This window comes from Triticum dicoccoides, chromosome 2B, assembly GCF_002162155.2.
Source record: "Triticum dicoccoides isolate Atlit2015 ecotype Zavitan chromosome 2B, WEW_v2.0, whole genome shotgun sequence".
Taxonomy (NCBI): Eukaryota; Viridiplantae; Streptophyta; class Magnoliopsida; order Poales; family Poaceae; genus Triticum; species Triticum dicoccoides.
The window spans coordinates 248,220,916-248,232,260 of record NC_041383.1 but is presented as its reverse complement, the minus strand read 5'-3'; the positions used below and the strand labels follow the sequence as shown (position 1 = coordinate 248,232,260).

General features: G+C 45.8%; 2 protein-coding genes across 4 annotated transcripts in view; both read left to right on the top strand.

Moving 5' to 3' along the window:
* LOC119363344 (lysine-specific demethylase JMJ25-like) overlaps positions 1–1,283 on the top strand; it is a 6,162-nt gene extending 4,879 nt beyond the window's left edge. The window contains exon 6 of the mRNA XM_037628684.1: positions 498–1,283. Within this exon, the coding sequence (XP_037484581.1) occupies positions 498–903 (406 nt within the window). The 3' untranslated portion in view covers positions 904–1,283. The remainder of the gene's footprint in view (positions 1–497) is intronic.
* A 4,165-nt stretch (positions 1,284–5,448) lies between these two features.
* Positions 5,449–11,345, top strand: part of LOC119363343 (ylmG homolog protein 1-2, chloroplastic-like) — a 10,184-nt gene continuing 4,287 nt past the window's right edge. For 2 of the 3 annotated variants that reach the window (XM_037628682.1, XM_037628683.1), the window contains exon 1: positions 5,449–6,030. In XM_037628682.1, coding sequence (XP_037484579.1) covers positions 5,519–6,028 — 510 coding nt within the window. In that variant the 5' untranslated portion in view covers positions 5,449–5,518 and the 3' untranslated portion in view covers positions 6,029–6,030. Of the gene's footprint in view, positions 6,031–10,949; positions 11,013–11,345 lie in introns of all 3 variants that reach the window. The other variant, XR_005173906.1, reaches the window with a different exon arrangement.

The following is an 11,345-nucleotide window of genomic DNA, read 5'->3' as shown; positions in this document are numbered from 1 at the left end:
CATCTTAAAGAGAAAAACCTTAGCTGTTTTGTGTTTTATAGCTTTGGCTTGTTTGTATGGCTAACAACCACATAAAGTTTCTTCTTATATATCTTGTTCCTTTATTTTCTCAACAAATCAAAGTACCTCTTGTAGTTATGAAAAAAAACTTCTTTTTACTGTATGCAATGATCATGTAATATTTAATAAAATATAAGGATTGAGATGAATAATATTACCTAAAGAATATATTTTTTGCTGCAGTCCGTTACGTTGTTCTGATGGCTTACCTTTTTGAACTGTTTGATAAGTTATGGTGTGCTCTGCTTTGCCTTTCACATTCAAGGATCTTTAAGAGAAATCTTTATTGTTTTGTATTTTGTACTTTTGGCTTGTTTCTATGTATTCCAGTATGCCTCTTTTATATGGAGTACTATGCAGCTTTTTAGTTTGTTTCTTAATATTTGCTGTTATTGTATGCATTTTCTCATCTGATCCGAGATTTTTTTGTGTAATAGTAATAACTGTAAGCTGTCCGTACACCAAGTCTTGAGAAGCTGCCCAAGATGCCCTTTTAAGCTTTGCCTAAGTTGCTGTCAGAAGATACGCGAAGGGAATATGTCAGGCAGCACCCCTGAAGATAAATTTACACAGCGACTTTTGCAGCAAGAGTCAGCTCATGAGGATGGTAGCATAAGTTGCCCTTCCATTGAGTTGGGTGGCTGTGGCGACTCTCTGCTAAACTTGATATATGCAACTCCGTCCGATGACCGGTCGGAGGAACTCAGCTCAGGAGACGAGTTAGATGCTCCAGGCAATGACTCTGGAGTTAAAGATGCACAAGTTCATTCCTCGCCTTTAGCAGAGAGTAATGGCAGCCTTGCCAGATTATCCGGTGGTCAGCAGGAATCCATGTCCACATAATCTCTGGTGATTTTGCAGCAGATACCCACCCATGCATCTTTGGGGTGCGAGATGGGATATGGTCTGAAGTGGGTAGAGGTTAGAGTGGCTTGTTTAGTGTGATTATCGGCTGATTTTAGGTCTGTGACCTACCTGGGGATATTCTCGAGTAATTGTTTGGTGTTGTTCATCTTTGATTTAGACATTATGTTTGTTGTCAGTGTAAATAGGGTATGACTATTTATCATCCATGAGTCGGAAGCTTGTATCGGTTCGGTCGTACTGTGGTTAATTTGGAAAACTGTCTGTACTCTATCGGCTATTGCAGTGTTCCAGAAAGTGAGGGATTCTATTGGATTAGTCGTCTGAAATAAAAGTGACTCTTGGGTAGTTACATTGAATTGGATCTGTATATCCTGATTTCCGGTCCTGTTATTGATATGTAGCATCCCCATATTCATGTTTCGTGATTCCTCCAGCTCAGCAAAAATGAATTGCTGTGCAGCTGGGGTAATCGCAAGGCCGCCATGGTGCTACCCACACCCGCTAGGTATTGCAAATGTTGTTCATATAGAGTGGGATTGTGGAAATTGCTGTTGGAGTTTGGCTTCAGGAATAAAAATTAACTTTTCAATTTTTAAAATTTCTGAAAAATGCGTATACACAATGCACTACACTACGTACATATCAATGGCAGGGCACGCGAATGATCGGCCGTGTCCACAGCTTAACTTATCAAGTCGCTGTGGACTTACTAGCGCGAGACCCGGTGGAAACCAGCACAGAAGGGGGTGGACTGAAATGAACTCGGATGGAGCGTTTTGCTCATCGACGAGACTGGGAGGAGCAAGCGGTGTAGCACAAGATGATGCGGGGACTTGTACAAAGGGAAGATGTGCAAAATATTTTTTTCAAAACGAAGGCAAAAGATTTGCCTCATCGATTAATTAAGTAAAAGAGAGTTGCCCAGTTAATTATTAAAAAACCGGACAAAAACCGATACAAACCTACCGCACGAGGACTACTACGTGACATGCAACCCCATAAGCACACGATCAGCCCAACAATCATACCCAACACGAAATAACCACCAACCTCCACATAGCTACATCGCAAAGAAACCCCCAACAGTACCTCAGTCGAAGACCACGAGCACCACCAAAACCACGGAGACAAGCCAGGCCATAAGGAGAACCGAAGAAACTGATGAGCATCTATCAAGCAGCCGCAGACGCCTTTCCTGCGGCGCCATTCTTCTTACTTTTGCTCTTGATGAGAGCCTCCTCCACAATCGCCTTGCCAGATCCAGGGCAGCCTGCCTCCAAATGCTTAGCAAGCTGTGAAGCTCTAACTCGAAGAGAATCTCATTGACCTTGTCACGCATAGACACCACCTTCCCAACGATCACGTGTGAGTGGGTGATCGCAACATCGGAACCTCCACGATCCACAAAGGCGAGCAACTGGCTGGGCTCCAAAGGGTCAGGCACCAACATACCGACCGCCTCAACATCACCAGCCACAGAAACCACCGACACGACAACATCACCCACGGGAACCACTGACACGATTGACTCAGGCACCTCCAGTTGCTCACATGACAGGGGCAAAACATGCCCATCACACAAGGTTCACACAAGGTCACGGATGAGTCCACCTTCAAGCGCTCCACAAACAAAGGCGGATGTGTAAAATATGAAGACACCCCTGATTTGCTCATATAGCTGAATTGTTGGCATGCCGGGTTGCAATGTTGATGGCAATGGAACATAACACTTATACGCCGGAGGGAGTAGTACACAGTGCTAGAAACTGATTGCTCGGTGATGTACAATGTGTGGCGTGCACAAGATGACCGATCTGCTCTGATTCGTGAGGTGAAATCATATCTCACAGACTTCCAAGGATTCGGAGTTTTGTTTGCTAGAAGAAGTGCAAATGTCGTGGCTCACTTATGTGCTAGGGAAGCGCTTAGCTTATCTGATTGCCTCATTATGTTAACTAGATGATACCACGCGCGTTGCTGCTGAAACTTTTAACAAATAATTTGATGTTTAAAAACATGAGAAAGCTTATGGAACATAGTATAAGTAGATGTAAAGAATTATGTTTGGAAAAAAGTATTGTTTACCGTAAGAATTTAAAGCAAATTTGATAAAAAAACAAAAATAAGTGTGCTCTTTGTTTTGTTAATTTATTTGACAATACATCAGCAAGGCGAGAGATGAAAACAGCGTTGCGTAGAGACAGTGGAGACATCTCAACCCTTGGCTAAATCTAAAACAACGATTACATAAGTGCATTCATAAACTCGCATAGAAAAATAAAAAGTGAGTTCACTCATAATGTGATTTTCTATTAGAAAAGAAGGCCACATACCGAGTTGGCTCATTCACCACAATATACCCAAATAGCTTTAATTCTTTTTGTTTGTCTTGTCTCGTGCGTAAATCATGCATGCTTCCTCATTAGATGAAGCTCGGTTTCATCTTAAGAAAGTCTGATTAGCTATGTATGCAATGGAGTAAAAATGGGATTAAATGGTTGCCTGGGAATAGTGATTCCTAAAAGGAAAAACTTGATGAGATACCTCTCTGTATGCAATGGAATTAAAAGGTTGCTTGGAACACTGAAGGTTTCAAAGGAATGAAAGCATCTAACGCAGTTGGAGCAAAATAGACATGGAGAGAAAAGTGCAAGAAAATGAGAATGCGGAAACACGGTCGTTTGGCTGTTAGAATGAGATGAACGCATTTACAAAACATGAAGTGCAACTGAATGGTTGGACGGGAACTCGTGTTGTATTTCTGGAGTGTATTGGCACATAGGAAAAGAAACCTAGGATGACGCGACTGCTTGAGAGTGCATGAAAAAAATAGTTAATGGTTATTTGTGGTAGACTGCATGCACATGTTGAGTTACACTGCGTTTGGATGTCTCCATTGAGAGCCTCTGAATTGCATTGGATCCAATACCAAATCAACCTTTTGTATTGCAATGGGCTCCAATACCAATACATATGTTTGGATGTACAAAATATTGCAGGTTGGAATTAGACAAGCTAGCAATACCAGTGTTATGTTTGGATGCCATACAATCGAATTGACGGTTTGCCTGAGCTGCGCCATGAATGGAGCCGGCCGAGCAGCAGTGAGGAGCACAGGACGCAGTCGTCCCCGACGGTCAGCCGACCATCCGCGGCCGGGATGGAGCGACGCCGGCGGCGTGATGGTTCAAACTCGTGGAGGTGCAGCCCCTCGTGTATGGGAAACTCCGACGGCCGCGAGATCCAAAGCACAAGACCTCCACGCCGGCGAGCATGAGGGCCAATCGACTAGAAGAGGGGCGGGGGACGACGGGCAGGAAGGACGGCCAGGCGTGGATAAGGACGGCGGGGCATGGCAGCCGGGGAGGAGGGCGGGGCCAGCCGGGGAGGAGGCACCTGTGCCGCCGTCGGACTCCATGGCGGGGAGTGGCTCAAGGGGACGGCGAGCAGGAGCTGGAGAGGAGGGGAGGAAGGCACCTGCGCCGCCGCCGGACTCCATGGTGGTGGCCACCGCCGCCGGCCTCTGCTAGGTCGTGCGGTCAGCCTATCCTACCCCCTTCCTTTTTCTTGTCGCTTGCGGGCAGGCTGATTTCAGCGCGATTCAGAGCAGGAGGGCTCCGTATCGTGGGCAGGCACTTCACGTGGGATGTAATTCAGCCTGCGTTTTCGTTTCATTACAGCCTGCCAATTCGCTGTGCAACCAAACACATGAATTGAAAGATCACAATATCAATTCGGATTCCAAGCCTCCAATGGGAACATCCAAACGCAGCGTTAGTGAAAGCATGTGCATACAGAGTTAGTATGAAAGCATTTACATGACGGACCTAACGACTTGATGATGTGGATAGCTTGCATGTTAAAATAAATAAGATAGCGGGATGAATCTCTTAGGTATATAGGATTCCTGGTTATTTGATTGATTGACATTTTAATTGACAAATAAACTGCCATGAGGGCGGTTCTTAAAAGAACTTTTACCATGACACCTTTCTAAACCCTAACATGGTGTTGGGTATAAAAATGTGCTTCTATAAATCTTCGTTAGTTATGGTGGAAAGAATTCTTAATACTACTCCTCAAGTTCTACGTAATATCCTCCTTGCGCCAAAGGTGGCCAAATGGGTCGGTCCTGGCTTGCTGGCTCGATAGCCCGCGTACCCGCCGCCCGGCACGTGGCCCAAATATGTGCACGAGTGCCGGCACGACACAACCCGTTTACTTTTTTTCTTTAGATTCTTTTATATATTATTTTTTGAGACAATAGATTCTTTTATATATTAGCCCCCAAAACAGCCTAAATAGGCCCAAAATCAAGGAGACTGGTGGACTAAATGTGTCGGTGGGCCGGCTCGTTTCCTTGTTGTACCGTGCCTGGCCCAGAGAGCACCAGATATTTTCCCGTGCCTGGGTTGGCCGTGCCGTGCCTGGCCCGTTTTGTCCGGGCCGGGCCGGGCCGGCCCATCTGGCCGAGTCTGCTTCGCCCTATCCTTTCCATCCACCCTTGCGACCTTCTCTTCTGCCTCTGCGTCTTCTTCTCTTCTCCCAATCCAATCCTCCTTGTAGAATCTTCCACCGGCGTCCGGGTAAGATGAACGGCCTCCTCGTGTCGCCGTGCACAAGGCCGCCCCTGCTCCGCCCCTTCCCAAGCCCGGCCACCCGTCTCCTACCCGCCAGAACCCTAGTTCTCCGGCCGCTCCGTCTCCCCCGTGGCGTCTGTGCGTCCCCTCCACCCCCGCGTGCCGCCGCCGCCGCCGCGTCTGCTGTGGGCGGGCTTCTGGCGCCGCTCGAGGTTGGCCTGCGTAGCATCAACCTCGCGCCGCTGCGGCCGCCGGTTGCGGCGGCCATGTCGGCGGCCGTGCGGTGGCTGGGGGTCTACCGGGAGGTTCTGCTTGTCGGGGTGCTCTTCTCCTGGTTTCCCAACATCCCCTGGGACCGCCAACCCTTCTCCGCCCTGCGAGACCTCTGCGACCCTTTTCTCGCCCTCTGCCGCGAGGTCGTGCCGCCCGTCTTCGGCCGCAAGCTCGATCTCAGCCCGCTCGTCGCCTTCATGGCCATAGACATCCTCATCATGATCCTTCGCCCACAGCCACGCATGTGATGGTACGTACGTCTTCTTATTTCGCTGCTATGATGCTTCTGCGTGCTCATGAGTGTAACAATTGTGTTGTAGATATAATTTAGGATTTTGGCATCGATATGCTGTGCAGTAATAGCGGGTTGGAATTTGGAATTAGCAATAATATTATTGGACCGATCGGTGGTCCACTAGAATTGAATCAACGGATGGTGAATTCATTATCCACTAACTTCTCATATTTTGTTTATCTAAATACGTCATTTTTTGCCTAATTGTCATTCACCATTCATTACGTTGATTTGTTAAACATCACAGTATATGTTCAGTACAACTCTTTAAATATGATTTAGCATCATTGTAGTATGATCCGGAGTTCCAAAGTACTCCCCAAGTCCCCATTTTTGCCAAGAGGTCCTGGATTCGACGCGGCCTCTCTGGATTGCACCGTGCAGGACTCCACCTAGTGTGGGAGCTTCTAGCACTGGGTCTGTCCTCCTATGATCCAAACTTCCAAAGTAGTTAATACTAGAAGCATACGCCCGCCTTGCGGCGCCGTTTTCTCTAACCATTAGACAGTGATGATGGCATGACGTTTATATTTGGACAAAAATTCGTTGAACTGGACATAAATAAAAGGCTGCATGAAGCCAATTCCAAATTCCAAATGACAATGCAGGGAAAAATAAAAGTCCGATCTGTTTATCTAAGCTATCCTAATTGATTTCAATCATTGAAACACTATCCTGATCTGTTGCCTTATTCGGAATAGGGGATTACAGTGGAGTTCTTCTCCATGTTCTACTTGCAAATTTGTGTCTTCCTGAAACATTAAAAAATAAGAAATAAGCAAAGCCGCTATGAAGTCAAATACTTTGAAATGTACAATTAAGTGTTGTTGAAAGTGAAGAAGGAAATGCAGAGTTTAGAGTAATATATATATTTATTCAGCCAACTACATGCAAATCTCATAGATCACAAATAGGAGCATTTTTTCCTACAACTAAAGTTCAGCATCATAAATACTGAAGGCTGAAACCTGCACAAAACACATTTAGTAATAATACCACAAGTTACCGACTGAAGCTGCAAGTTGGGCTGCAATATTCACTATAAATAGCTTATTTGCACAACGACTCTGGGACTTCTTTACCAATGCTCAGTAGCAAGCGATGCTACAATCTAGTCAAAACTTAGGTAGTTGAAGTGTAACAGGGGACAAAATGAAATTTCATCTCCTCAACCTTAACAACAACAACAACAACAAAGCCTTTAGTCCCAAACAAGTTGGGGTAGGCTAGAGGTGGAACCCATAATATCTCGCAACCAACTCATCTCCTCAACCTTGAGCTAATATTTTTGTAACACATTTTTTCTAGAAAATTCAGTACAGTAGTTACAATGACTAAAACAAGCATCATTTGAATTTCACAGTTTTTCTCCAAACTGATGCCAAAAAAAGTAAAACCAATATCTACTCTCTGGGAATACATATCAGAATATATAACATGAAGAATTTGATCTTATGACTTTAAGTATTATTTCATAGTGATATCTCATCAAGATATGCTAATATGTTTGGATCTTCGTTAATAAATCTCCAAGAAATTAAAGCTGGATGCCTGGATGCAAACCTATTTCCAGGTCAAGTGGAGGGAATGACGGGTAGAGGAAGCATTATTGTAATATGCTGTTGCCAGTTCCTGCAAGTAAAACCAATCCTAAGTAGATATATTCTTATTCCTATATAAACAGCAAAATTTACAGATACTTGTGCACTTGCAATCGACCCAGACCAATGCCTCGGTAAAGTGTAAAATAGTCGGTTCTCACTAAATGACGAGTCACCTTGACAGTTAATGTCCTAAATAAAAGTTACTTCTGAAAGCACTGTCAATTAGCAACAGAACATATGTTCTAGAATGGCAATCCGTCCTTTATATAATCTTGAGAGGAGTTATTTTGTTAGAACACCTTTATTTTTTGTTAACATCCTGCAAAAAAAAGGTACTCCCGCTGTCCCTAAATATAAGACGTTTTTGCTGGTCGAATTGAACAGAAAAAACGTCTTATATTTAGGGACAGAGGTAGTAGTTGTTAACAGAAGTTTCTTCTACAACAAGTAGATTCTCAGTATAAAGCTCTGTTCTCTATTCCAAACGGTGGAATATACTGGAACATGTGTAACACATCTTTTTTTGATAGAAATGCTCTTTTACTGAGTGTAGCCCAGCTCAAAGGCAAAAATCTGATCATCTACTTAACGATGTCACTCATGCTTATGACCTTCTCGCACGAAATTAAATACTTCGATTACCTGATTCCGACATCTGCAGTAGCTGAAGAAAACCTGCGTATCTTCATGCAAGAGATCCTGTTGGTTCCCTATTGTGGCTTGCCTCCAGATCTAACCGAGAGTTATCCATTGAAAATTGTAATTATATATGTTTGAAATAGAAAAGGTTAAAAATGTAACAACAAACTACCGTGTCGCATGAAAAACACGAATTTCCAGTTCTTGGCTTTCATAATGTGACAGCCACAAACTTGATAGATTGCACTGATACGGACTATGTTTTCAAGGCGCCCAGGCGCTTTAAGGCGCTGGGGGGGCGCCTCAACGCCTAGGCGCTCAAAGCGCGAGGCGAGGCGACGCCTTAGACACTTATTATTAGGCGGTAGGGGTACTAATATGGGGGAGGAGCTTGGCTGGAGAGGGGGAGGACCGGCGGAGATGGATCTTGGCCGGAGAGGGGAAGGGCCTGTGGAGGAGGAGCTTGGCCGGACAGGGGGAGGCCGGCGGAGGAGTAGCGGATCTGGGCCGGCGGCGTGAGAGGAGAGAGCTCCTCTCTCTTTTCCCCTCGATTTGGAGTCACGGGTGTGTTCCCCTCTCTCTCCTGCCTCTGTTTACCCCCTCTCTCCCGCCCAATTTCTCTTCCCTCCCGCCAATTCCTCTTTCTGGCGCGCGCCAGCTGCTGGTTCCCGCTCAACCTGCCCACGCATGTCCAGGGCGTCCAAAATCAACTAAAGCGGCGCCTTATCCGCCTAGGCGACGCCTTGGACGCCTCAACAGCAGAAGGCGGACGCCTTAGACAGAAAACTAAGGCGACGACGACGCCTTGACGTCCCCGAGCGCTCTGACGCCTAAGCGTCGCCTAGGCGACGCCTAGGCGACGCCTTGAAAACATAGGATACGGATACGCATATCGGTATCAGGGTGATACGGATACGTAAATACGTCATTTCTGAAAAGTGCCAATACAGGGATACGGTCGACTTTTTTTGAAAACAATATAAAAAATGCTATAAATAAGCATTAAGCTATTTAGCATATATTTAGTCAGTGCAGTCCATTATCTTCTATCTTATCCATGATTTCCAACAAAAGCAAGAACCAACAGCCAACGGGTTCACCAAACATGAAAGTTCAGTTAGAGAGAAAGGGAGGAGGAGGAGGAAATCAGCAGCCTTCCATTAGATAGAATTCTACAGGATAGTGGGGGGAAGGGGAGCGAGAGCACCAGGGAAAGGCGCCCACCAGCGGCACTACTAGAGCCTGAGAGGTTTCGGGGACGTATTGGGAGAGAATCAGTATCGGATATGGTATCCGATACGGGTACGCTGGTTGCTGGAAGTATCGGTGTTTTCTTGCCCAATGCTCCAAAGAAGTATTGCCAAACATCAGTACAAAAGGAGACTATTATTAATCCCTTCTCTATACACAGATGTCATTATTTTTCCAGTTCATGGCTTCTTGCCACCACAATACTACTCGAAGAGCAGCAGTATACATAATGCAGTACAACTCAAAGAGCAGGAGGGGAAGGTCCATGGGAGGCGGAGATGGTCAAGGAGAGGAGTCATTACCTTGGTTCAGCAATACCACCGCCAGTGGCACTGAGGTCATGCATTGGTGCATGTCGCCGTAGGTGTAGGAGCTCGAGTGTTGAGTCCGAGCCCTAGAGTCAGCCGAGAAGACCCCCCTGCCACACATGCTCTTTAGAATGAAAATCCTATGGCAAGATAAATACAGATGCAATCTACTACTTCTAGAGGACACAAAAAGTATATGAAGATTAACTCCTTCGGCAGCATATAGAAATTCCATGAGCTCACCACAAATCCATGACTTGTCTGACCAAATATGTACAGGCCTCCAAATAGCCCATGATTTTGCTCGGAATTAAAGATCTACTTTTCTGAAATTAGCCTGGGAGAAAACAATAGAACCAGACAGAGAAATGGAAAGGAGAGAGCCGAGTAGGTGGGGTGAGGGAAGGGGATGCGGACCATGGTGGGCTTGAGGAAGGCAGCCGAGTCTGAAAGTGGCTGGACATCCCTGTCCAGCGCTGCCACAACATGTCCTGTCGGCGGCACGACACACGTGTGAGGGCCTTGGCGGAGCCAGGGAGGAGATGCGCGGTGGCGGCCGGAGCTGGGTGGGCGGCGATCGGTAGGCGGATGGAACCCTAACGACGGGAGAAGAGAGATATTGGGAGGGTGGCTCGCGAGCTCATCGGTGTGCAAAGTCAACGTAGCTGATCTGAACAAACCGACTATTGGGTGGCCAGACGTCGGTTGCGACTTGCGAGCATGATCTTTCCCTAACAAACATGGTGCACTTCCGGAAAAAAACGCTTGAGCGCTCCCAGGGCACCAACTCCCGGGTGCTTAGAAACTGTACTGATGTTGCATTGCAGACAATGTAGTTGAATATGTTAGGTTAATTAAGAATTAAAGATTGTTGAAGCTATACATGAATTGAATTGAGAATAATGTATAACTGGATGTTTTTTAAACTTTTTTATCAGAAAAGCTTAGTGTGACATGTGCATGATGCTTTTGTCCATTAGTTGTGAATTGAAGGGGGGTTGTGTCTTGCCATGTCTCTTTTTTATTCTAATACCATCGATTCATCTAAACTTTCCTCGGGCCGGTCATGCAGAAGTCCAGGGTAGGAATATCAAGCTCAACTTCAAGCCCGAGCCTGGCCCGACAGCCCAAGCCTGTAAGCCCGATAACAAACAGATTTATCGCATTCTAGACATAGATATTCTCCATTTTGCAATTTAAAATAACATGCACCTGTTCGAGACACAAATACGATTCAGTGCTCAACACATCAAGGATGCCCTTACATCACACATCAAGCACGCACAAATCACGCAGCAAGCACACACAACAACCACACGCTGACATCATAGATCAGGTATGGATCGACATCACGCACATCTAACGGCAAGCGCACATCAAGCACGTGGCTTCAATCAACGTTTATGGCTACAACTTGTGCTTTTGTCCACGTCCCTGTTGCTGAAGAGGTGGGGAGGTGCTGGACGGC